At 42.4% G+C, this 27,862-nt stretch overlaps 2 protein-coding genes across 3 annotated transcripts in view; one reads left to right on the forward strand and one right to left on the reverse strand.

Moving 5' to 3' along the window:
- TG (thyroglobulin) overlaps window positions 1-27,862 on the reverse strand; it is a 208,697-nt gene that overhangs the window by 54,937 nt on the left and 125,898 nt on the right. The gene's annotated exons all lie outside the window — the stretch shown is intronic.
- Window positions 1,059-27,738, forward strand: SLA (Src like adaptor). 2 transcript variants are annotated; one of them, XM_048841696.2, is made up of 8 exons: window positions 1,059-1,220; window positions 6,694-6,787; window positions 13,296-13,395; window positions 17,350-17,436; window positions 18,780-18,883; window positions 20,639-20,770; window positions 23,986-24,118; window positions 25,377-27,738. In XM_048841696.2, the coding sequence occupies exons 2-8, from the start codon at window positions 6,709-6,711 to the stop codon at window positions 25,594-25,596; spliced, it is 855 nt and encodes a 284-aa protein (XP_048697653.1). In that variant the 5' UTR covers window positions 1,059-1,220; window positions 6,694-6,708; the 3' UTR covers window positions 25,597-27,738. The 2 variants fall into 2 exon arrangements, with proteins under 2 accessions (XP_048697653.1, XP_074981022.1); XM_075124921.1 differs by lacking the exon at window positions 1,059-1,220 and adding an exon at window positions 6,111-6,442.

The following is a 27,862-nucleotide window of genomic DNA, read 5'->3' on the forward strand; positions in this document are numbered from 1 at the left end:
AACCTTCCACTCCTTTACCCTCTGTTCAAGGTAACAACCACTAGCATAGCACATAAAAATAAGGAAACTCTCCTCTAATTACTGTGGTTCACAGTTTTGGCACAACCTGCTACCAGGGAAACTTAACCACTCTCCCTTGGTTGCAATATATCCTATCGAACAGCTTCTAAGGCTGTTGAGCTTTTCCATCTCATTAAGTGTCATGGCTCGACAATTAACTTCTAACCTGCAGCAATTCTAAGGCTGAAACATTAATCAACAGCTGAACTCTAGCATGGTTTTTTTAATCCTGCCACATGACGTTAACATTTCAGAACCCACGCTGGTCATAAAAACAATGGGTATATTAAGCTACCTTGAATAACCTACAGACTTTTATGTATAAGCCTTTACTATGGGTTCGCTGAGTGATCTTGAGCAGGTCATTTGATAGCTTTGTGCCTCAGTTTCTCCCTCTGAGACATAGGGATAAAACTGAGCACAACAGAGGTGTTCTGAGGTTTAGTTAATTACTTGGTATAATGCAGTCTGAGACATTGAAATGAGAAGGTGCTCTATGTACAGGCTTTTGTTCATTCTTGTTTATGTGTTGTAGTCTGCTCAAAAACATTAAATATTTTGCAATAGGAGTGGGCTAGTGTTTGGACCAAAAGGCTGAGAATAAAGGAGGGTCTTGGGATATAGTCTGGCTGGAGCGAGACTCAGCATCTGATCTTGGGCAGAGCTTTGTGTTTCAGCCTCCCAAACTGCAGATCAAGAAAAGGCAGAACCTTACAGAAAACAAGCTATAGGCTTTGGAGGTTGAACTGTATTGGATAAATGCATTAAGAAAACAAGAACAGCACTTTATGTATAACTAGCATAAAACACAGATTATTTTGATCATTTTCATTATGTGATCAAACAGACCCTCGTGTTAAATACTCAAAACCTCCCTGTTTTCCACAGCCCACAGAAAAAGTGTCACTGACACCTTGAAAGCAACAGGAACCACATCTGTTGCAAACACTTCATGCCTTCCTTATTTCTCTCAGAGGAAGTATGTGGCCTGTTTGGCAAGTGCCGTTCTACATGATAGGGTGAAGTTCACAACACTCTCATTAGGCTGGCTGCTTCTCAACCTGATCAGTTAGATACTGCAAGCAACATGAAAACTCCATCATGCCTGCTCCTTTCGTGAAACATCCTGCAAAGTGGAATACCATGCTCAGCATTTAAAGGTAATCATTTCTCTGATGCTTTCAGAATAGCATTCTCTGCATACTGGGCCAAACCTTCCAGTCCTTATTCAAGCTAAAGGCAGTTTTGTCCCAGTAACCAGTGCAGGATTTGGACTTTAAATATAAAAAGCCATCAAAGAGAGAGATGCAAAAGGTCCATTGGATCATCTAGTCCCTCTCCTTGCTGGTGTTTGTAAACATGAACTGAGCAAAAAGAAAAGGAGTACTTGTGGCACCTTAGAGACTAACCAATTTATTTGAGCATAAGCTTTCGTGAGCTACAGCTCACTTCATCAGATGCATAAAGTTGCATCCGATGAAGTGAGCTGTAGCTCATGAAAGCTTATGCTCAAATAAATTGCATCTGATGAAGTGAGCTGTAGCTCACGAAAGCTTATGCTCAAATAAATTGGTTAGTCTCTAAGGTGCCACAAGTACTCCTTTTCTTTTTGCGAATACAGACTAACATGGCTATTACTCTGAAACATGAAATGAGCGTAAATTATATATTTCTATGAAAAAAATCTTAAAATAAAATGAGAGGCAGACAGATGGCCAATGGTAAAGCAAACGTTTGCATGTGATAACCTATGAGAAACACCACAGATATAACAGCAGGTTCATTTCTTAAACTCAAATTGTCAGGGATTCACAAATGAGGTTTCTCTGTGTTTTGCATGGTACTTGGATTTCACCATTTGTGCAAACTAGTAAAATGTGTTGTTTCAAATGTATTTGTTATGGAATAATGAGTGTGCTGAATAAAAGTGACACACTCCCCTATGTTTCCCAAAGATGTGTGGGATTTAGCCATACACTTTCCATGATTACTTCTTTGCAGATGCAGGGGTTTAATAAGCAGTTAATGGAGAAAAAACACCCAGCATATTATAAATGATGAACCATGGAGTTCTTCATTTGAAATGTGCTCGTTTGTAAGCAACTTCCTTGGAGAACTGGGATTAGTCAAGTTCTTGCTTTGGGCAATATCTCTTGGGCATTCTGAATATATCTTTGAAAAATCTCTGGGAAAAAGCAGACTACTTTCAGATATGCAACACTAATTGAAGTACCCCAACATGACATTGTCTTAAAAATAGATACTGTTTGTGAAAAAAACCGAATGGTACATATATTTTGAGCCAAATTTAGATCCATTTCTGCAGTTGCAAATATTTGGTACAAAACTGTGCTCACAATTATTTGGGCCCACAATTTAGGTTGCTAAGACCCGAGTCCTTCAATGAGCTCGATATGGCCTGACCCCTGTGCCTGTACAGAGCCCTGTTGAAGTCAAAGGTGCTCTGTTTGGCACCATACGGAGAGCTAACTGCAGGATCGGGGTCGTAGGTCTTTAAATACCTGAGCTGTGGGTGCAATCAAGAAGCAAAATGCCAAAGCAACCTGAATTGTGCTTTCAGAAAATTGTGGCCACAATTATTTGCAGATGTAAGGAAGGCTATGGGACTGAAAATGCAGCTCTTATGGTGAAATTCAAACTTTCCCATTAGAGCCTGAGTAATTGGTCTCTGTGTGGGGAAAGCCACTCCTAGACCTGCAGACAGACTAAGTGGCATCAGTGCAGCACCTCAGTGGCTACCATGCCTATGGGTTGAAATGAGATTAATACAAGAGTTTGAACAGGTTATGAACAGGACCATTTGACAGGGTTGCCTACAATAGCAGGGGACAACTTGATGACCCAGGAGGTCCTCCCAGTCCTGTTCCTAAATAGCAGCTCCAGCAACTCCACTTCCCTATGGAGGATATTGGCCCATTGGAGCCATGTAAGCATAGCTTCTATAATCGCGCCTTACCCAGTAGGCCTCTCTGTGCCATCCTTTTTGAGACGGGCATAGAAACCTGCCAACATAGCACATAGGGGATGGAACCCTGTGTGTTTGCTCTGCCCATGTACCAAGCTTACACAGGGTTTATATGGTACAAAATGTCTGGAGTAGACTCTCCACTCTCGGGTGAATTTCAGCTAAACAATTACAGTTTCATAGGCATTTAGTTAGATGACAGAGAATCTGCTCATCCATAAGGCCACAATATGTGCTGCTATGCAATTTTCTGCCTGTCTTCTAGTGGTGTATGTTATATGCAAAATTCAGGAAAAATAGCTTAGCTTATTATATCTTGATGCAGCGCACTGTTTGTAAGTACATACTATTTATCTGCACAATCCATTTATGTACTGAAGAACCATGTCTACCACCCTTTATTTAGATCACTGGTTCCCAAACTTGTTCCGCCGCTTGTGCAGGGAAAGCCCCTGGCAGGCCGGGCCGGTTTGTTTACCTGCCGTGTCCGCAGGTTCGGCCGATCGTGGCTCCCAGTGGCCACGGTTCACTGCTCCAGGCCAATGGGAGCTGCTGGAAGTGGTGGCCAGTACGTCCCTCAGCCCGCGCCGCTTCCAGCAGCTCCCATTGGCCTGGAGAAGCGAACCGCAGCCACTGGGAGCCACGATCGGCCGAACCTGCGGACACGGCAGGTAAACAAACCGGCCCGGCCCGCCAGGGGCTTTCCCTGCACAAGTGGCAGAACAAGTTTGGGAACCACTGATTTAGATGAATGAAATACTACATAAGGCTGCTACCCATATACTCTGGACTCCCTTGAACTTACTTAAAAATACAACTTGGGAGCTGCGGTACAATCCAGGAGCAATTTGAAAACACAAACACGTCCCCTCTGAACAGCTCCCTTCCCATTTTCAAATGCCTAGGAGGAAAGAGGAGCTTTGGAACATGCCCCGAAGTGCACAAAATGTGCCGTTACTCTGGATAAGTGCATAACGGCAAACAATATTGTGTGCCAAATGAACTGAAATCCAAGGGCTGCTCTTTGCACTTTGGATAAGTGAATTGTGGGAAAGCGTCATAACTTTTCACTCACTTCCCAAATTATTTATTTATTTTAAAACAACTGTCATTAGTGGCAGTGAAATTTAACATGGAAAATGTCACTGAGATATATTGTAAAAAGTTGCTGTAGTGACATAAAAACCTAGCTCTAATTGCATGAATGCACAAAACTTTACGTTCAGAACTTTTTAGTTTTCTAAACGCCAGGTTCTGCCAACTTTAGCCTCACTGAGCAGTTACCTGAATAGGTGAGTAGTCCCACTGATCTCAGAAGGGCTACTCGTGAAATAATTTGAAAACTAGAAGGAATAATCAATTGCACAAATACAAAATGGGAAATGACTGCCTAGGAAGAAGTACTGCACAAAAGGATCTGGAAGTTATAGTGGATGACAAACTAAATGAGAGTCAACAATGTAATACTGCTGCAAAAAAAACAAACATCATTCTGGACTGTATTAGCAGGACTTTTGTTAGCAAGACATGAGAAGTAATTCTTTCATTCTACTCAGCACTGATAAGGCCTCAACTGAGCATCACATCTCAGGAAAAATGGGGACAAATTGGAGAGAGTCCAGAGGAGAGCAATAAAAATGATTAAAGGTCTAGAAAACATGACTGATGAGGAAAGATTGAGAAAATTGGGTTTGTTTAGTCTGGAGAAGAGAAGACCGAGGGAGGATATGATAAGTCTTCAAATACGTAACAGGTTGTTATAAAACAGAGGTTGATAAATTGTTCTCCTTACCCACTGAGTACAGGACATGAAGTAATGGGCTTAAACTGAAGTAAGGGAGATTTAGGTTAGACATTAGGAAAAAAATTATGACTGTAAGGGTAGTTAAGCCCTGGTAGTTAATTATCTAGGGAGGCTGTGAAATCTCCATCTTCGGAGGTTTTTAAGACCAGATTAAATAAACCCCTGTCAGGAATGGTCTACAGAGTACTTAGTCTTGCCTCAGTGCAGGGGACTGGACTAGAGGACCTAGCAATGTCCCTTCCAGTCCTACATTTCTGAGATTCTAAGAAGGATGCAGAAACTGGCCATATGTTCTTAGTTTCAGCAGAATATACAGTTGCCTAATGTGCACATTACATTCAAGAGGTATATTCGTCGCTATGCACAAAAGTCTTACATACAGCTCAAGTGAACTGTTTTCATTTCCAAAATTTGTAAACCTGAACATTCAAGAACACTCTACATATCTTAATGTGGGGTTTAAGCAACATAACTCCCACTGAAGTGAATGAGAGTCATGAGACTAAAAAGTTTTCATATGTTTAAAGATGTAGGGTAAAATTTTCATTAGGGTCTAAGTGATTTAGGAGTAGAGCTTGCCGGGAATTTTTTGACGTCTTTTGTTGGAAAATGTTGATGTGTCAAAACAAACTTTTAGTGGAAACATATCAATTTCAATGAAACTTTCACTGAGAAGGACTCTCAGGAGCAGAATGGAATTTCTAGTCAAAATCTGAGAGGGAGAACGGAATTTCTGGTCAAAATGAGAGATTATCTAAATCTAGCCGATTGTGAGTATGGTCAGCAGACTGTGGCCCCAAGATTTAAGGTGTCTTTGAAATACCTAATGTAGATAAGATCGATGAAATCAGCTTCTTCTGCACAGTTCACAGACTGTTTGGTAAATACAGTAGGCACTGTGCTTAGGATTTTGTTAGGGCCAATCCTGTCAGTTTCTCAGACTAACAGACGGAAAGAGATAAAAATCATCTGATTTTAGGTAATGGTGTCAGGACATTTTGTTTTGTTCTATTTTAAACAAGGCATTACTTAACGATTCTGACTGTGAAACTAGGCTGTAACATAAGCCAACGTCTGACTAATGGTGGTTCTATTCTATTCAGTTCTAGGTAGGTTCTTATAACAGGTCACAAAGGAACTTTCTATATAGGGGTTAGACGGAACTTTTTCTACAGCCAAGTTCCATAACTGCTCACTGCAGTGTTTCATGCATCTTCCTCTTAAGCATTTTGTACTGACAAGACAAGATACTGGACTAGATGGATCCTGGTTTCGTCCAGTTTGGCAATTCCTATGTTACTATGGGACCTTTCAGAATCAGAAAATTTTTGAGCCATTCTTTTTTTCTTTTCTTTTTTTTTTTTTAATTTCTTTGAGCACCTACAGCAAGACCAGAATTGCGTCAAAAGGAAACTGCAAAACAATTCTTCCTGTACTTGGCAATGAAACATCAAAGCCAGCTTTGACAACAGATACGTCAATCTAATCAATTGCTTCATCACTTCAGAACTCCAAATGTTGAGAAGTACATACAAACAGAAAATACATGAGTATATATTCACCGTTTAGCTCTGACTTCCTATTATGCTAAGGTAGTGGTAATGGAAACTTTTGCTTTGTACAGTACTTCTTAGCAACTTCCCTAGTTGTGGTTTTCTGCTATTCCCCTGATAAAAGCACCGAAGTGGTGAGAGTTTTGCAAATAGATACTCAAATGCATGTAAAACATCAGCTTTCAAAAGCCAACTATATAAAAACTTGAGAGTCTGAAATTGGGTCATTTTTATGCATTGGCACAGTGGGTGCTATCCTGAATCCCCTTTTTATGTCTCCTTTGTTTTAGTTCTGAAGTGCATTGATGAAAATAAAGAGAGCAATGGGAAATACTATGAAAACAACAAGAGCCTCGGCAGAAATAAATGTGCCACCCCAAACTGGTAAGCACTTTTTAATTTCTTTGAGGAAAAAAGTTACTGGAAGCCCATGGTACATTCATATATGCATTTTTATTCACTGGTCTGACATATGAAAAAGTATGTTTGAGTGTGCTATGCAAGACCGGAGGTGTACAGTATAAGGTGTTTACTTTTAGGTGAGTTAGAACTCATTCTCTAGGAGTCATTTTTTAAAAAATTAATTTTTAAAAACAATTGCCCTTTAGTAGCACTCTTTGTGATGAGCTTCCCACAATTCAGGAGGCCCGGATCTTCTCCATAAACAAGAAATTGCACATTTTGGGTATTTCCTGTGCATGTTTTACAAAACCTATTCCCACATTTTGCTTTGCTCAGGTTTTGTTGGTTTTAATCCCAATCTGGGAATCCTAATAATAATAATTCTGCACTCACACTGATCATTTCAAACATTTGCACCAAAATTAATATGCAGCCAACTTTCCATGCTGCTAAAAGTTATATGAAGCAATGACACATTTCAAGGACGGCAGCTACCAAAGGGGGTGGGGTGGGGGCTAGGTTGTCAACTGGCCCTACGTAGACCCACAGGGAAAAAAATGTATAAGGCCTCCCACTATGCAGCCTGGATTGTGAGTCCAGGTGGGAGGGGGAAGAGACTCGTGGCATTGCTACTCCACACCACAAGCAAGTTGGTGGGGAATGGGCAGAGCTAACATGCCACAATGTGCCGGCCAGCTGGCATAAGGGGGAAATAAGCTAGTCTTATAGAGGGATGCAGAAAATTACACCCCCCTCAGGTGCGAAAAGAGAGTAGGGGAAACAAATATGACGCTGAGTCATACTCCTTTCCCAGGGCTTCTCCGAGGATGGCCCAACTATGTGCCAGTTCTTCCTCGGGGCAAGGGATCAATCTGGCCAAGAGGGGCAGAAGCTCCAGCACTATTTTTAGCACGAGCCAAGAACCAGCACGTCTAAAGTATCGACGTTTTGGGAAGCTGAGCAGCTCGGGGATTGGTAATGGCATAAGGAGGAAGGTCCCCAGTTCAAATCCAGTTTAGACTGATACTTACTGAAAGTTGTTACTGTCAGATGACTGGGTTCGTGGTCTGTGTGAAATGAGGTGACAGTCCCAGTCCAATTCTTTGCAGAGGTGTCCAACTTCCATTCAGTGCCCTTGTTGGTCTTCCCAACAGAAAGCAAGAACTGAATGGCCTTGAAAAATGACCTATTCTTTCTCTCATAATCACGGTCCTTTCAGGCTGGCATTGGGGAACACTGAATAGGTAGGGCAGTGAAGTTTGCATTGTTACTGACCATGCTGTACTTGTTCTGTGGATACACCCAGGACTTTAGGGCTTGATCCAATGCCCATGGAAGTCAACAGCAATCTTTCCATTGACTGAAACAGGCATTGGACCAGGCCCTTAGTCTCTATGGCTGGCAATCCAGCATCTTTCAGACAATAAATTCACATTGCCAAAAACTGAATTTCTCCCTCAGTCGGTGTTTTAATGGAGTAAAGGGTTTCAGGATTCGGTCCACAATTTTATAACATTTTAAATACTTTGGAAAAAATGTTGCATCCTGGCTCATTTCAACAAGACACCAGTGATGCTGAAAGTGAAGGAATGAAACAGAAGGGTGAAGGAAAGAACACTGAAGAGGAAGGAAAGGCAAAGTGGACCGTTACTTTGAGTCTGACTAGCTGTTCTGAGGTGATAACCTTTGTCTTCTGATCCTTAGTTTTCCCTCCCATTCGGACCTGCACTCAGGTCATACCCCTACACTTTCCCTCCGCCCCCAGCTTTAGTGCTGCTCAATGCGCAAGCAACAGAGGATCTTGTATTTTAAGCACAGCACTAAGCTAGGGGTATTGCATAAGTGGCATTACTCTAGCAGGCACCTCTGAGTCACAATTCTTCCCCTGCTTCCTCCAACCTGTGCCAGCAGGATGTTGCCAACTGAGTTGTGCCAGCCAGAAAGCAAGGGTGTGGGTGTGCCAAACCCGTGAAAAAATGCTGAAATTGGGACTGTTTTTGGCTTCATTGGCTTGTGAATTGCTTGTTGACTAGTTTTTGGCTTGTTGCTTCTTTTTGTTGATCGGCTTCTGGCAAGCGGGGGGGCACGGGGGGCGGAGGGAGAGAGTCAGGGGTGCACAGCGGGCCCACCACAGTCCCAGACTGCACACCAGGGGGATCGAGTCACATAGAGTGTTGGCATTCTTAGGGATTGGTTTGTTTTGGCCTTGTTTTGAAATGGGATTAGCTTGATTTTTGGCTTATTGTGAAAGTCAGGGTGCTTATTTACCAGGCGAAAGTTGGCAACTGTGTGTGGAACCCAGGCTTTGCCCATTCTTTGCCCCTTCCTGCCCACTTACTTCAGAGAGGAAATCTGCTGGTGTGTAGGTTGCCCCAGTGTCTAGGTAACCAATGCATGGATGTTACAGGTATTATGCCCCCTTACTTCCATATATGGGTGCATAGTGCAAGTCACAAGATAGTCCTTATTGAGCAGGGTAAGGATATGACTATGCTACGGCTGGAAATAAGTCTCCCAGCCTCGGACCACATACCTGTGCTAGTGGGGCTTAGGCTAGCCTGCTAAAAATAGCGGTGTGGCCATTGCAGAATTGGCTAAGCCTTGGGCTAGCCACCCAAGCTAGGAGCCGGGGGTCGGGTGGATCCAAGCTTACGTGACTAACCAAAGCTCGTGCCACAACATCCGCACAACTATTTCTAGTGTGCTACCTGCAGCCTTGATAACATGAATCCATTTACCCGGCCTGGGAAGCTGACTTCCAGCTACAGTATAGACGTAACCTAAAATATTTCATCTTTAGCTTCATGCCTCACAAGACATCTAGGGGATATAGGCACTGTTCCCTCTAAGCTGTGTGCGTGTGTGCACACAGATCCTAAACCCCGTGCACACAGTGAAACACCGCACGCACAAAAATTTGCACAGAAGAAATTTTTTGTGCACATGGTCTGTCAAAAATTAGAGGGAACATTGGATATAGGTATCTAAAACAATCATGCACCATGTATTCGGGCATAAATACTGTAGAGAGAGCACCTGATTCAGTGGAAATAGATTTTCTGTTCTTAGATTTTCTCTTTGTAACTGATGGACTGTTCCATTTTAGAGACTTCTTATATAACTAACAAACTGCTAAGGAAAGGATGGGTTTCAAAAACCTCACTCAGGTTTTAGTTTGACATAACCAAAAGCTTTTTGGGTGGGGCTGGGCCAAATGTATCAGATCCCTTCAGAGCTTGGATTAGGGGCAGAAGCATGGGTTGTATGGTCCCTGCATTGAAGTACCAGTGTTTGAATTAGCCACTGGCAAACCCAAGAGTGATTTTGGTTTTGCAAAACCAAAACCCAGGAAGGTTTGGATCCAGATTTCATTTTAAATGGAACCCCAATGTTTGTGAAATAGGGGGGGCAGCTGGGAGGGTTCAGATAAATTAGTTTATTTTGTACCATCTCTAGTGTAAACACAGGCACTTTAAAAGGATGTAGCTGGTGCTATGATCACACCCCCCGGTTCAGAACTAGCAAATTAATGTTTTTAATTTAACAGAAGACAAATAAATTGGTTAGTCTATAAGGTGCCACAAGTCCTCCTTTTCTTTTTGCGAAGACAAAAGAGTATGTCAGATAAGTACAGATCCTGCAGCCTAGAGACAAAGTAACACACCCCTGGTGCATAGCAGAATGCAGGCCACCACATAAGCAAGCGAGAAGGGCTGATAAGAACAGTTAGTTTTCCACTACATATCTCAGTATGGAAACTAAACCTTGCATGAATAGCTTCATGATTTTAAAATGTGATACTAAGATACTTTCATAAAATGCAACCAGTTTAAGCAAATGCCATTTAATTTGGAACTGTCACTTGTCACTTTGCTTTGGTAGTTCAGGGCAGCAGCGTGCATTTTTCAGTGTATCAGTGTATTCTTCCCTATAATTTATCTCCTTGCATCTATTTAGTTGGGGATTGGTCCTGCTTTGAGCAGGGGGTTGGACTAGACGACCTCCTGAGGTCCCTTCCAACCCTGATATTCTATGATTTCTCTGCCATTCCTGAAGAGGATTCTACATTATGCACTATATACACTAAGTCAGGTCTTGTAAGACTAATGTACAAGGCAGCCTTTCACAGACATCGGGATTTGTGAACTTCTGCTGCATAACAGAAAGGTAATTTGAGGCCAATTTAGGATGACCAGATGTCCCAGTTTTATAGGGACAGTCCTGATTTTGGGGGATTTTTCTTATATAGGCACCTATTAACCCCCATCCCTGTCCTGATTTCTTACACTTCCTATCTGGTCACCCGAGGCCCATTCAGCTCTTAGTATCATTTTAAAATTATACAATATATCAAGCATACTACACTAGGCTAAAACCTGGGAGTTGATCCAAGAGCACATCCTGGGGAACCCACCCCACTTAACTCATTGGCACTGGCACGAGAAGCTTCTGATGCCATTTACACACATGCAACATGTTGATCAATTCGTTCCTCCTTTAGAGCTTGACTCTGCAAGTCCCTATGCAGAAGAATCCTTGTGCAGAACCTAAGGTTATCCTTAAGAAACCTTACTGCTCCTAACTGCCTAACAGGGCTACTTCCAAACGTGAGGGTTTACAGGGCCAAACTCTTATAGAACGGCAATCTGTCCTTCGCTGAAGCATCCCCTAAATATATATCCACTAAACAGATCATCTCTCCCCTGGGCTCTGGTGTGAGAACAAATATCCATCCAAAACTGATGTAGAAATCATTGATTTTTTCAATTATTTTCAATCCAGCAAGGTACCCCACCCACCAGCCTCAGTAATATAAGAATAAGAATAACCTCTCTCAGCTCCTTCAAATCCCTCTTCCTCAAAGCCCACTACTTTTGGTTCGCCTTCCATTAATATTATTAATTGTCATTATTACGAAGGATTATTTGCAGAGTGGTATTGCCAGCCCAACTCCCTCCTGGCCTTGGTTCATGATGCTGGCCCCAGATTTTAATACACTGTGTGGGTTAAAAATTATCTAAAGAGGAATTAGAAAGAAACAGACCTAGCAGGAAGTGTGTGTGTGCATGCAGGTGTGTGTGCGAGTGCACACTCTTGTGACCTTCCTTTTCCATTCCCGTAATGCACTTTGTTTCTTGTAATCCCTTTCTGTGCAAAGTTGAACTGAGACAGCAAGCGCACCACAGGCCAGGGAGCGGAGTCTGTCGTTGTTAAATAAAGAATACTGTCACATCACATTATTTGAAAATATGGTCAGTAGCTGTAATTTACACTGGTTTTGAGGCAATCCCCATTACAGCAAATGGGCACAAATTGTCCCTGCCAGAACCCAGCAGAGGCTGCTAAGACCCGGGTTGGGGGAGGGGAGCAGGTAGTGTTTGCACCATCATCACCCTCGCCAGGTATTTTGCCAAAGAGCAATTTTAAATTACCACCAGGGCTCCAATGGAAGTCACAATGTACCATGCCGCTCTCTCCCCACCTCTTAGTGCTTTTCTGGCTGGCTCCAGGCCCCTCAGTAGAGGGCACTGCAGTTGCCTTCCACTGTCACCTTTCTCCACGCAGAATTTCCACCACTCAGGAAACCTGAACTCTGGGGTATGTTGGAAGAAGCCAGCGCATCAATCCCCATATCAGCACCGTGTGCAGAAAGATCCCCAGTAAGAGTTTGATCCTAGGAAGCCCTGAGAAGCCTCTCACTGGGAGCTGTAGAAGCTTGGTACATTTTGGGTTCAGCCCTGTGAAGATGTGAACACTTACAGAGCGTAAATTCAGTTCCTGCTTCACTTGCAATGCAATTCTGGACTGGTGCAGGACGTTCCTCCCAAACTTCCTCCTTTCTGACCTCAGTTCTCAGAACTATGTTTGTGCGTGAATGAGGAAACCACACAAATTTACTTTTCCTTTTTTTAAAATGAAAAAGCCTCTCTTCCATCACCACGACAGCTGCAGTGTGGGGGGGGTAGAAGCGCCATGCAGCCCATTAGTTACTCAGTCTAGTAACAAACCATAAACGTAATAGGAAGGAGACACTGATTTTCTGGTTTCCTATTATTTTATGAAAAGTTCCCCATCTTACTACACTTAAGGAATCTATTTTTGTACCTTTGAAAATATTAGTAAAGACATAACGCAATGAAAGATGCCTTTATCTAATATAATACACCTGATCATCAGCATTACTCATATTGTAGTTTAAGCCATTCATGCATGATGGTATTATTCAAAGGAGGCCATTTCCTAATACTATGCATATTTATTCATTTTGCTACTTTCAGACTGAGTCTCTTCTTTCCATATGGTAATTATTAAACAAGGTCAGTCTGCAGAAGGTTTTGGCTAACTGGAAGTAAATAAAGATCTACAAACTTACAGGTGCTCCTGTTCATACTGGTGTACAGTAGGTTTTGAGGGTGACTTTCTGAAGACATCCACCCTAGCTATGAATTTTATAATCCTTTAAAAAATTACATTTTCATCTTTTCCCTAGGTCAGGAGAGCGATATCCTTGCTGTCCTCTGTGATTATCCCTCCCCGGATATAAGCCAGCCAATTTTTCACACAGGAGAAAAACTACGTGTGATATCAGAGTAAGTTGTTCCTTTTTAAATTAACCCTGATACAGCTGATGTGAGATAGGGAACAGCTTCTGGTTTATGCATTTGATGCTAGACGAATGCTGTGGTTTTTGTTTCTATTGAACAGGAGAACGTTCAAGGCCTATTGTTGCTGGGAAAGCTGCTTATTGCTCAATGTGCAGTTCCAGATGGAGCGCCTCCTTTCAGGCACTCACATAGAGCTCGATTCTGCGAGTGCTTAACTCCCACTGGTAACTCAGGCCACCAGCACCTCACAGGATTGAGCGATGGGAAATTCCAGGTGCTGAGTCAACGTACAGGGCCCAGTTCTAAAATGTGGGCTCATCCTGCAGGATATAAAATGGGATTACTTGCATGAGACCAATTCAGCTTTGGATAGGCATTTGAGTACTTAACCAAATTGAACCAATTTTAGAGTTGGGAAGGAAAAAATTCTTTATCCTTAACCAAACTTTTCCCATAGGTTGAAGGTCTTTGGACTTTAGACGCCTGTTTGGACCCTCAGATAGAGATTACCCTGAGCCATGAATTTCAGATCTGGATCCAGATCCTACTCATCACTTTCTCAGAATTCTGAGGGATGCAGACTTACAGGTCCCATTCCGACCCTTCCCTAATGTATTACAGACATACAGACAGTTCGTCCCACACACAAAGACATATAGAGCCAGATCCTCAGCTGGAGTAAACTGAAGTCAATAATCCTGATGATCCACTATGCCCATATTTCAGAAGTAGTGGAGAGTGGCAGCCAGAGGAACTTGGCTGTGGCTCCTTGATCTTTGTCCACCCAGTCCTGACAAAAATTAGAGAAGTAACCAGTCTCCTCTAACTTTCATGAGTGGTACAAAGGACCTTACAACAGTGGAGGATCTGGGTCGTGGTGCTCTGTCAACCATTCCCCATCTGGATCATGCCCTACCCTGGATGTCCCATAAGGAGAAGGGCATATCAGGGGAGGGACCCTGGCATAGCAGGTGGAAGAGCTTCCACCAGCTTTCTGATGCTAGAATGTTTCCCTACATAAGGGCAATTCTCCATCATTGTGTAAATAGTGCTAAATGGTCTCAGCAGACTGGAGATTCCAGCCCAAAATAGCTATGCTGATTTAGATCAGCTAAGGATCCTGCCCATATATATATACACACTGTACATATGCTTCATATAGTATATAGTACAGTCTAACTGTTAATATGGAACTTTGAAAACAAGATACACGTAGCACATATTTTTGTTTGTATGTTTGTCTGTTATGTACTGATCAACAAGTGCCGAAGTAAGCATTAAATGGAAAGTTCTCTTCCTGTTTTGATTCAGGTATAGTGCAGAAAAAAACCTTGCAATGTTCTGTGCAAATAGGCACAACTCTCCTAAACTGAAGATCTATTCTCCCCGCTGGGGTATGTGTGGATGTTAATGAGAGCTACGGGTATGCATACACTAGCAGGAGGTACAGTCTCTCTCAGGTCATTCGAGAAATACACCTCTCCGGGAAAGAAAAGGAGAGACGCTAGGTTGGTTAGAGCAGCAGTGACAGGAGAGCTGCCAGGTCAAACTCAACCGTTCTATGCTGCACACATTGCTCCTGTTATGATATTTTTCTAAGCCTTTTATTCAAACAACTCTGTAAAGGAGAGACAGTTCACAAGGAATAATGCTGAAATCACCACACTCACTTGGGACTCAAAACATTGCTGGTAATCATCTGCATGAGTCAGGGCAGCAATACAAAACACAGAATCTACTCAGAATAGATTACCTGTAATGATCACTAGTAACTGGAGATGGTTAACAGTGTTAGGTAAGCAGTGCCAGATTGGCCCCTGTGAAGATATAAGGAATACCATTCCGTGGAGGTCAGAGGCCAGCAGTTGACTTACTGGCTGGCTGATTACCCTTGCCCACTGCACCTGGAAAAAGACCTCCAGCTTAACTGGCTGATCCTCATCAAAGGAGGAGCAGGAAATGGAGGGCACTGCCATACCTCCCGGAGGCTGGAGCTACTGTTGGGAGGAACTGCTCCCAGAAACAAAAATGGACAGAAGGGAGACTGCAAGAAGTCCTATTATCAAAAGGCTCTGAGGTAAGAGCCAGGAACTATGGGTTGAGGAACTTATGCAGGGGTGAGAGAGAGATTAGCTTGTTGAGGAGACTGGGGGGGGGGGGGGAGAGAGAAGAAACCACAACAACTGACTCTGCTGAAAACTATCTTCCTTGGATTGGGTGAGAAGGTTCAAGGCAGAATTCCCCCAGCCAGAACTGGCTCATCAAGAGCAAGCTGGGGTCCAGTTGGAAAATGCACTATGAGACAGACCCCAACCTCTTAGAGCCCCTCACAGTCCGCTCACTCCCTGGACATCATTCATTAGGGGCAGAGTTAACTCAGGGTGGAGGTCCTAGTTTGGATAAAAGAAGAAATAGGAGTCTACTCAGGAGAGACTTTTTTCTGGGCAAGGTTTTGAGACTGAGGGGGTATTTTTTAATTATTCTTGCCTAACTGGATAATAAGAGGATATGTGAAAATACCACGAGCAAAGTTATTCTCATGGTATGTTTTACCTCACGTAGAAACAGGATATCCCAAAGATTTCACACACTAAAACCCTGCAGCCTTGAGATTTCCAGCCCTTATTGACAGACTTGGGTGATGCAGGTAATTAATCGAGTTCGGGGCAGGGTTACTGAACCAAACTGAACCTTCTGAGGTTTGCCATCACTGTTGCTCACCCGTGACAGTAACAAGAATGCCAAAAACTGGAACCTCTTTCTTATTCTCAGTGGGTTCTATTCACTCTCAGCATACACACTCAGGGCTGGACCCTAGGCTGGTGTAAACTGGCACATCTCTGCTGATTTCAACAGAGCGATGCTGATTTACACAGCAAGGCAGAGCCCAATGCTGATTTTCACTCTAAGCACTGTGATGAACCTTCTAAAAGAACTTTCAAATTGCATGCAGTTCACAGTTGCAATAGAGATACAAAACCTCAGAAAACAAGGGGGGAAAACAATCGTTATTATCATATCTGTAACCCCTTCCATTAACGACTTAAGCTTCACACCATCCCCGTGAGAAGTAATATCGCTGTTGCCTTCTAACAGATGGGGAAACTGAAACACAGGTAAGTGAGGGCTTGTCTTCATGTACAGCGCTGCAGCTGTGCTGCAGTAGCACGTTAGTGGACATGCTGTACGCCCCGGGAGAGCTTCTCCTGTCGTCGTGGTTAATCCACCTCCCTGAGAGGCGGTAGCTATGTCAACGGGAGACACTCTCCCACTGACATAGCACCGTCTACGTGGCAGGATAGGTTGGTTTAACTGCTTCGCTCAGGGCTATGGATTTTTCAGTAGTTACACTGATATAGTTTGGTAGCGTGGACCTGGCCTAAGTGATTTGCCCAAGATCACAAAGAAAGTTTGATGAAGAGCCGGGAAAAGAACTCAGGTGTCTCGACTCCCAGTTCTATTGCTTCAGCCACCAGGCCGTCCTATTCGTCAGTGCCTGACCTGCAGTTCATTGAAGTAAATGAAAAGATTCCCACTGACTACAGTGGGCTGTAAATCAGTCCTATTAGACTGTAAATCCAATCTCCAACTAGACTTTACTAATGCTCTGTTTCTAGCTGTAATAAAGATGTTCAATATGGGAAACTTATTTTTGACTACAGGAATAGGTTTCACTACTTAAGCAGCAAATGGAACAAATTTATTGTTTAATATTTAGCTTATTTCTGTGACCAATTTAAACAATAATGCAGCAAACAGTGAGATTTAGAAGATGAAATAATGTGAACAAAAGAAACGTAGATCTATGCGTGTGTTTCTGATTACTCAGATTAGTTAACAAATATTGCATGTTAGCCCATTTTCTGCCTTAGCATGTTTCTAAAATGAAGGCAGGCTCCCCAAACACATTTGACCACACTCATCTTCTTGCTTTGACAGTGAAGGAGGTTGGTGGAGAGTCCATTCCCTCACTACAGGTCGAGAAAACTACATTCCAGGAAAATGCGTAGCAAAAGTTTACCATGGGTGAGTACATGCTTTCTCCACAGCATTCCAAAACTACAGGTGCTGTTATTTCACACATACCATAGTTTATAGTATCAACATTTCATCCTTAATTAGGGGCCCTAAGTACTATCATAATCCAAATAGTATAATAACAACGACTACCACCACCACCACCACCAGCAGTCTGCTAGGAAAATCTACGTCAAGCAGAGATGACCTGAATTAAATATCTACATCTGAATTTCTTTTCACTTTGGGGATATTTCAATCCAGATCTAAATTTAGCAGCTGTTTTTAGCAAAGCAAAACTCCAGTTCCAAACACGCAGAAAAACTTCTGATCCACTTCTGGATCCAAGCTGCGAGCTTTGGGCCCATCTCGAATTTTAAGATACTGATAAAAAGATCCAACTTATAAGAACTCAGGTGAAATTCACTGCTATGCACAAGGCCTATGCACTATTTAAGTCTCAATTAAGACAATGTGGCTTGAGTGGGTCCCTGGGCTGGTCTTCTGCACAGGGGTGAATTCCCCCCTGGTGAAGGAAAACTCAGTCTGAGACAAAACTGGAGTTCATATGAAAAACAGACCAACTAGAATAAAAGGGAAACTTCAAAAGGCTAATGAGATCATTCAAGAAGTGAATCCCTGCACATTAGAATAGATACTGAAGGTTCAGAGGTTGGTTACTGCCCTCAGCCCCAACTGAGGAAATCCATTAAAGCATCTGTCTAAGTCTGTCACTATTTAGCAAAGCATTTTACCTGCTTAACTTTAGGCATGTCCTTAAATTCTATTGACTTCAATGGGAATTAGCCCATGCTTATAGCTAAGCATGTGCTGAAGCCTCCTACCGAAGGTATTAGATACCTGACAGTAGGTGGTAGAGAAAATCGGCATGCCTGGTTCTACTCTCCCTCCGGTAAAGCCCACTGAATTAGACTGGTGTAAAACCAGAGTAAAGTGAGATCAGAATCTGACCTAGCATATGCAGAATAATTACACCTTTGTCCATGGATTAATAAATGTGGGTAATGACTCACAACAATAAGAGGTTTAGTTATTTAAACTCAGTGACTTTGTTTAACACTAGTAAATGTTAGTGTTTCAAATTAATCAAGCTTGAAGGGTTTTTTCCCTTTCTTATAGGGCCATTCTTAATGAAAGTACTGGCATGAGTGAGAAGAGCAGATTTACCCCATAAACTGAGAAATAATCCTGGGAATAGTTAAGAAAGCAACTGCAGAAGGTGACAGTGTCATTTTTGCAGTCACTTTTCTAGCTAGTCTTGCACTTTAAGGGCCACACGCTGCTCTCTTTCTCATCCATGTCATTTTAGAACTTCTTTTCCTGTTTCACAGTTGGTTATTTGAAGGGCTGGGAAGAGAAAAAGCAGAGGAACTTCTACAGCTTCCTGACACCAAGGTTGGCTCCTTCATGATTAGAGAGAGCGAAACCAGGAAAGGTGAGAAAACATAACATTCCCCCCTGCCCATCTCAGACTGCGACATCTCCTTTCAACTGGGCTTTCCATAGCTCTTAATTCTCTGCCTTTTTCACTTCACACACATCAGTCCAGAATTCTAAACCATATGTAATAAAAAAACCCAACATGTTGCACAGTGCAACATCTTCAGCAATCACCTACATAACAAGCAGTGCTGGAAACATGGAAAACTACGGCTTTGGAGAGTTCCCTAATCACTGGCACATACAAAACATTTAAACATTGTTTATTTGGGTTGTAGCACCCAAAATGCCCCAAGGTCGCAAGGCATTTCAAACAGAGAGGAAGACCCAAAGGATGGGCAAAAGGGTCCCACCCTTTGCCACAGTCCACAAAGATGCACAAAGGTTGGGGGTGGGGGTGGAAAGGAACGTAAAATACATAAAGAGTAACTAAACACACTTCTTATTTAGCTGTGTGGTTGTTTTGTTTTAAACTAAACACTTGACATTTTCTTCTGACCATCCTTCCATCACCAGACTGGTTGGTCAGAAAATGGGCTCATCCCCTAAGGAAAATTTAAACTTTTTGTCAAAAAATTAAAACCTAAAACATTTCAGCCAAAACCCAAAAAACATTGATTTGGGTGGTGCCTCAGGGGAGTTGTTATGTGGGTATCTCACACCTTCATTCTCCTCTGTAGGCTCGGCTCCCTGGCTGGACTACATCTCCCATGATGCACAATGGTCTCCTCTCTTGCTGAGCAATGCATCAAGGTGTCCCTGACCATAGTATTTCATGGGAGATGTAGTCTGGCTGGGGAGCACAGTTTTTCACTTTTTATGTGTGTGTTTTTGACAAAGCATCAGAGTTTTCCTCAGACCAGACTCTTTGTGAAACATTTTGACAGTAAATTAGGTTTTTGACAAAACACTCTTTGGAAATTTTTCATCCAGCCTGAATTTAAATCGCCTCTCAGCAATTCCCAGCTTCAGTTCTAATGAGTGTACTCTTCCTTCTTAACATTCGGTCCCTTCCCTCCTCACAAATGAGTAGCTCATTTATAAGTTTGATAGCAACACAAAGTGTTTTCATTTTACAAACACACAGAAGTTTCACACCCAGAGGGAAGGATGGTGAACAAACTTTACTGAGTCACCTTGCATATTTTTAACTTTGCAAGGTGCAGGGTGATGGGCACAGTAGAAGAACATGAATAGAATAGGGCCCCCTCTGGCCTGTTAAGGAATGGTATTAATGGGTTTCAAAGGGAGTGTCCATAGTAGTCCTCCTGCTCACATGGCTCCAATATAGAGTTTCCAAAAAGTGCAGGGTGAAGAATTAAATGTGAAAAAATTCTCAGAGCTCCATGGAAAGACAGCAAGGGGAAGAAATTAAATAAAAAACAAACAGGTGGGGATTTTCAAAAGTTCCTAAGGACTCTCATTCCAATCTAACTTTTTTGGGCCCTTTTGAAAATCCTACCAACAAGCATAAAGGAAAAATTGTTGGAGCTTTAGAATGACTCACTCACCTTCAGGGATTTAAGGCTGTAACTGCTGACCCTCTGCTCCATCTCTCTAGATCTGAGATCTATAAATCAGAAAGGTCGTTTCACCTTTTTCAGATTCTTCCAGGGCACACCTGTTACTGTGGTACCACATTTCAGAGCTGCTCTGGCTTTAGTCAGCATCCACAGAGGTCTGTGAAATGAGCCTTTGTTTTCCTAGGATTGTGACTACTTGATGTCATTTGGTTCTCCACTTTCTGCAGGATTATATTCATTGTCAGTCCGGCACAGGCAAGTGAAACATTACAGGATCTTCCGCTTGCCGAATAACTGGTATTACATCTCTCCACGGCAAACATTTCAGTGCCTTGAGGACCTTGTGAATCACTATTCAGGTAAGTCCCTTGAGACTTGTAACTGCAGGAACACAATAGGTTCCACCAGCAACTGTAAGATATCATGCAGTGCATGACACAGGGGGGTCCTGAGACATGACTCAGGATCTTAGGTGTTACTGTAGTACAAAATAAATAATAATTAATAAGAGAAATTTGGCTTCTGCCCACTGTATTTTTTTTACTTCACTTCATACCTCAATTCATATCTCCCCCGTTCCTCCACTATTAATCCAGCAGAAAGAAAGACTATAGCTCAGCTGAGTACAGGCAGTACAGATAGACAAAGCCATGTTAAATGAAACGAGACTCTGATAATGGTTACAGCTAACACTGTTCAATGTAGCACCACAACAGCGTTTCCCCCCTGGAATGATGTGTCAACTGTATTAGCTTGTTCACACCTACCATACTACACAACCTTGTTTGTATCAGTGCATGCTGGGAAAATTAGTCAGTTACTCTGTTATTGCCTTAGCTGCTTAGTTCTGGATTTATATTACTGTAACTCAGAGCAAATATGGCCTAAGACCTCAAAGTTTGTGTAATCATTATGGACTAAATTCTGATCTCAGTTTTACTGATGTCAGTCCAGAGAAACTACTTTGGTTTTAATGGAGTTACTCCAGATTTATGTCAGTGCAACTCAGATCAGAAAGTAGTCTTATATCAAATACCACAGTTAAGTAAGTGCTGCAGTGACATCATATGAAAACCAGAAAGGTTTAAAATGAAAGAGGAAGAAGGATTGGAATAAACTAATCACACCATACTTGTGAAGAATAAATGGTTCTAGTCTTTCAATTAATAACAACAATGAAATCATTTAAAAGGTGTGAAGCCACAATATTTGCATAATGCTGGCCAAATTGAAATACTGTGTGTAGGCCAAAAAGCCTACTTTTAAGAAAGGAAGGAAAATGTTCTGTTTAATGACTTGTATGTTGATGTAGTAATGTGATAAAAGGAATTTTTTAGACCAGTCTGTGGAAGGAAGCAGTAATAAACTTGACAGGATACTAATCTCTTTTCTGAAATGTTTTAGTTAGTTGATTTTTCCCTTTTTTAAAAAAAAAATATTTCTGTAAAGAAAGGACATGAGAATCTGAAACTTTATAATCCATAACATCTGGATGGCAATGATCAACATTTTGTCTCTGAATGACTTTCGCCTCTCTGAGAATATATAAAATTGATAGTGAAATAAGTGTATGGAAAAAACCCCAGAATTTACCAATTACATAGTGCTATTCATTAGCACAGGTTAGAGCAGTCAAGGGGCAGCTCTACTTTGTACATTGGAATATTTTACAGTATTCACAGTGGTGAACATGTGTTGATGCTTTGGTTGGGTAAGTTACACATGATGGACCTGATTGTCTGCCGCTTTGTCTTTTGCATAATCATGTACAGCAGTGCAGAATGAGAGCAGAGTAGGTGGAAGTACTACCCAGTCAGAATAGTAGCATTTTACACCCATGTTGTGTCCTAATGGTGAATGCACTGGCCTAGGACCAGGAAGACCAACGTTCAAATCCCTGGTCTCCCACAATTTTTTTGTGTGACATTGGGGAAGTCAGTCTCTCTATGCCTCAGGTGCCCACCTATGAAAGGGGGAATAACAGTCCTTCCCTTCCCACAAGGGTTTTGGGAGGCTAAATGCATTAACGATGATGAGGGGTAAAATAATGGATGCCATACAAATACCTCAGTGAGGTGTAAGTGACTATGCAAATGGCAAGGCAGTGCAAAATCTGGCTCTATTTCTCCAAATCAACACCCCTCTTTTGTCTGATATACCTAGTCAGAGTCCACATCCTTCTACATAACCTCAACAAGCTATGTGATACAAGGTGCTTCTGAATACCAACACCTTAAGAATATAACAAAATCAAAAGCCTCATTATACACATTTAAACTGTGCTAGAATCCTGTATGTGCTCTTCTCAAACAGGAACCTAATTAGGAATAGAACTAAGCTTCAAGAATACGGCATAGTTATCAACTTGCCATGTGTATATTTCAATCCATTCTGCCCCAACGCACTTTACTGCACCAATATTCCCTCTAATTTTTTACATCCATGTGCGGAATGAATTTTGTTATGTGCACCAATATGAGATGATGTGTGGTGGGGATGGGGCCGAGGAGTTCAGAGTGTGGGAGGGGGATCAGGGCTGGGGCAGAGGGTTGGGGTGCGGGGGGGGGGGGGAGAAGAGGGCTCTGGCTAGGGGTGCGGGCTCTGGGGTGGGGCTAGAGATGAGGGGATTGGGATGCTGGAAGGGGCTCAGGGCTGGGGTAGAGGTGTGGGAGGGGGGTGCGAGCTCTGGAGTGGGGCCAAGGATGCAGGCTGCCCCAGGGCTGTGGCAGGGAGAGAGGACTCCCCTCAGCCCTCTCTCGCCGCAGCAGCTCAGGGCTGGGTGAGAGGTACCTCTTTTGGGCTGCAGCAGCTCCGGCAGGCTTGGCTGGCCCGGGGGAGAGGCGCTTCTCCCCAGCAGCTCCGGTGGATCTAGACCGGGCCATGGGAGGGGCTCCTCTCCCCAGCAGCTCCAGCGGGGTGGGGCAAGGCTGGGCTGGGCCCAGCCGGACGTGGGGCTCCTCTCCCCAGCAGCTCCAGTGGAGCTGGGCTGGGCTGGGGGAGGGGCACCTCTCCCCGGCTGCGTGGCCCTTGATAGTCTGCTGCATGACCGTGCAGCTTATGGAGAACTTAGCTGCATACCATCATTGCCACAAATAGATCTGTTTTTTACTCACTGTGGCTGCTATTCACCCTGAGCCCAAAGCCAGCACAAGGTTCAACCACTCTCAAAATAGGGCTTAGGTAGGAGATAAGTTGTGCACAGGCCTCGTATGGCCTTATGCTCAGAGGTGTTATCATTAATAGAAAGGGTGTAGTTAGCTCTAGAAAGTCTGATGCCCTCAGCAGTTATACTGGAGTTATAGCAATGTAAGAACTGTGGTAAGCAAGTAGGCTCAAACATAAGTAGCAGCATGTTACAATAAAACAGCTAGTAACAAAGAACAAAACCACCTAACACAGTATGCCATAATGTAATTCAACAATTGTATGCCACAGTGTCCAGCGTCTAAATGACTATTCTACTTACCACACACTCATCTCCAAGAACATTTAGTGAAGAAAACATTGGTGATGGCAAATGAGATGCTATTGCGCAATATTGGATAACTTATCCTGTATTGGTTTCTTCATTCAGAGGTACCTGATGGTCTGTGCTGTACCCTTACAACACCCTGTCTTGCTCAGTGCACTAACAACAATGCAGCGAGGAACCAAGAACCGCCTGTCGTGATGAGGAACAAAAACTTCAACTGGAAAAACATTCACAGGTACCACATCTTCCATACAGCATCTGAGTCTACATGCTTATTTTCAACATGTTAAATATATACTTGCAATTACAGAAAATAATAAGAAACTATTCCCTTCTGCTGATGTCAATATTAAGGCTTAAGGCTGAAATTTCCCAAGCCACTGAAGGCTTTGTAACAGGGGAATTGGACATCCAAATCTCTCAGGTGACTGAACATTTCAGTCTAAGTGTTCACTGATGCAAATTTTGCTGCATTTAACTGCCTCCAAAGGTTCTTATTGGCAGATATATGGCTCCTATGGGTAACGTGGTTGACAATGAAGTCTGCCAAGGATATTCCCCAGTAAAGACATACACACACAGTTTACACCGGCTGAGAATCTGGCCTACTATATCTAAGAATGAATCCACATAATCTGAAAAAGCTTCAGCTTACCCAAATTGCAGCAACACAGGCCACCATGAACAAATTATCCCAGATTTCAGCTCTCTGCACGGGCTCCTAATTTAATACAGAGCCCAGTTGAATGCCTTTCATAATATTCAAAGCCCTCCATGGGATTTGTAGAACCATGAGTGGAACTGGAGAAAGAGGGTCAGGTTTCAGGAGGGAGATAGTTTGGCATCACACCAGAGGCTCAGGTAGGTAATATCAGACAAAAAGCAAGCCTTTCAGCATAGAACACGTCTCTAGGCATGCTCTGTAGAGATCTCTTTCCTACAAATCTAGTTGCCTGTAGCTAGATCTAGCCACCTGAGAGATCACCTCTCCCTCTACAACTAGATCCTACCAAGGCAGTTACTATCCACCTAACCTGTGATGCTGTCAACCTGTGTGGGAGGGGCTCATGAAAGCATGGAGCTGGGCTTGGACAGAGAAAGCTACTCCCACAAGAAATGAGAATGACCATACAGAAATAATCATTTTAGAAATACATGCTCAACTCATTTCCTCAATTTAACCTTCTCTCAATAAGCTATGCAGTTCCCTCCTCTCCTCAAAACAACCTCATTCACTTGCTCACACAGACAAAACCCACACACTACTCAAGCTATTTCTCCTACAAGCTGGGAAGAAAGATTTTCGTTCTTTTTTTCTGTATTTTATATACATCAAAGTTGCTCAGATATTACTGTGATGAGGGACATTTAAGGAAACAGATGAGACACAGAATTGATCACAATCAACTGTGAGCCAGGAGTTTTCTTATATGCAACCATGTAGCACTAACAAACTAGTAAATCCAGTATACGTAACTTTTTTTTTTTTTAAGGCTGCAGATAAGTAACGAAGAACCAGAAAACACACTGGCCATGGATGATTCCTGTCTCAGCTATGGCCTCAGGGAAAGTATCGCCTCTTACATCTCCCTAGCAGGGGAGGACAACTCTTCTTTTCTGAGTACTAGAAAGAAAAAAAGCCAGTCCCTCATATACACTGGAAGCAAACGCAAGAGTACCCTCCATTTGCCAACTACATATTATGAAGAATGAACCTGAGACAGATGCAGTCCACAGAAAAAGAACTGAGATGTAAGAGCAAACCATGATCACCAGGCAGTCCTACCACAGCTGAAAGACACGCATACCAGCGGATGATCAAAGAGGAGATTGAAGGAAATGAAGCCAAAATTAATGCTGGTTTTGTCTTTGTATGTATTTTGAATGTTAACCAGATACTTAAAAAAAAGCAACCTGTCTCAGTACTCTGTACGTAAATAATAACACACTGCACCTTTAATTTGCTCATGCACAGGTTATAATTTAAGTTGAGAGAGGAACTCTAACTAAAAAATGATAAAGTGAAGCAAATGACTACTCAACAAAAGGTGAAATCACTGCACCAAGGGCCAGAGCAAGGTTTGGGCACCACTTAAGACTCACTTGAGCCTTCGTACTAGGCCTTATGTTGGCACCATCCTCGAGAGAGAATATTACATAGTGTTATTTGAAAAGGATGGGTTTGCTGTTCATCACCTTTTCGGCATCACTAGAAGACTCTCAGAAATAAGGCTATTCTCTTTTGGATGCAAAGTTATTTCCATTTCTGCTGCAGAGAAATCAGGAGCTCCCTGGCTCCCCAAAGACAATTAAAACGCAGCTGGTATCTAGCTTCCAAGAACTGCTTTGGTGACACTGAATCTAGACTGAATTTCGTCGTCTTCGAAAAAAACAAATCAAACCTGCTCTTTGCAATGGTTTAACCCAGCTGCTGGCAATGCCAAGTGAAATCACAAGACAGAGTAATCTTGGAATTGTTCTTCTCAGTGAGCTAAATGGCTTCAAAGTGGATACACGGTTGTAACAGAGTAGAATTCAGCTGCTCAGACCCAATCTAGTAATATACACCAGGAAGCAAAGGTTTTAAAGTGAAATATGTTCAGATTAGGTCCTACAGTCACAGTGAGTTGCAGTATGTCTGAAATTTGTGTGAAAGTGCTCAGATTTCAAGTTAATTTCTTGAAAGCTGCATATATTTATGTATAATATTTATATTAAATGCTTTTTATTTTAAACTATATAATAGTTTAGCAGCAACAGGTACAAGAGATTTTTTTTCTGAACATCTTTTCTGAAAAGATACATGAAATAGCAATAAGAGAGGGGTTCCCAAACTTTTTAACTGCATAACCCCATTTTAATGAATTTCCTGCCAGGACCCCAGGCAGCATGGAGGATACCATTTTGAAGAGCAAAATGGCGTCCTCCACACAGCGTGACCGCACACACACCATATGTGAGGTCACACCACAGAGAGGATACCATTTTGCTCTACAAAATTGCATCTTCTGCACACTGTGACCTCATATGTATGGTGCACGTGAAATCACGCTGAGCAAAATGGCATTCTCCATGCATTGTGACCTCTCACATGCTGTACATGTAAGGTCATGCTGTGCAGATCAAAATGGAGTCCTCTGCATAGTAGGGATGGCTGTGACCCCATCAGCTGATGGCACGACCCCATTTGGGGTTGCAACCCACAGTTTGGGAACAGCTGCAATTAGATATTACCTAAAGCCATCTAGTGACCAATAGATTGAACCATCATAGACTAGAGTATCTTCTGATGCATTTGTGTCTTTTTTTGTATGTCTGTAAATGAGATCACAATCTGGCCTTTTGAACCCTGATTTTCCAGTGCCTTCAGCTTCCGATAGTCATTTACACCTGTAGGAATAAAACTGTACCCATGTACATGAATTGAGATTTTTTAATTTAATACAGCCACTCTGCACAGGTCTAAATGACTATCCAAGGTAGGGAGCACTGGAGAATTGGGTCCTTTATGGATATCTTCTGTACTTGTCTTTTAGCACAATCTGTGTATGTCTGTACTTTTTAGATCCTATAACAGATCATCTACACTAGTGATAAAAGTTCACAGTGATCTATGTAAACAGTCCATAGTCTGATTAAAAACATTTGGGAACGTTAAAACGTGAATGTAACTTACTTACAAATAGTGACCACCACAAAACAAAATGGACTCAGGAACTCTAGATGTTTGTTCACTCTAATATATTGCTACTAAAGGGTCCGGCTCTTAACCAATGAAGCATATATGTGAAGCATTACCATTTTCTAAATCACGTCTTTGTATTTATTTCCCATTAAAATAAAATGTAATCGCTATTTAGCGCTATGTTAAGTTTGTTGTCTAGGGTAACCTGAGGGATCATTAGCATATAGGCATTACAACACACACTCTTAGCTTACTAGCACACGCCCCTCTTTGTGTGTGAATATTTCAAGAAAC

Source organism: Caretta caretta, chromosome 2 (genome assembly GCF_965140235.1).
Source record: "Caretta caretta isolate rCarCar2 chromosome 2, rCarCar1.hap1, whole genome shotgun sequence".
NCBI lineage: Eukaryota > Metazoa > Chordata > Testudines > Cheloniidae > Caretta > Caretta caretta.

What these genes read in the sequence shown, in the direction of transcription:
- SLA (XM_048841696.2), top strand. Translation starts at nt 6,709, where the DNA reads ATGAAAATAAAGAGAGCAATGGGAAATACTATGAAAACAACAAGAGCC. An exon ending in AAATGTGCCACCCCAAACTG is followed by an intron (nt 6,788 to 13,295) that starts GTAAGCACTTTT and finishes TCTTTTCCCTAG; the next exon opens with GTCAGGAGAGCGATATCCTT. An exon ending in AACTGGAAAAACATTCACAG is followed by an intron (nt 24,119 to 25,376) that starts GTACCACATCTT and finishes TTTTTTTTTAAG; the next exon opens with GCTGCAGATAAGTAACGAAG.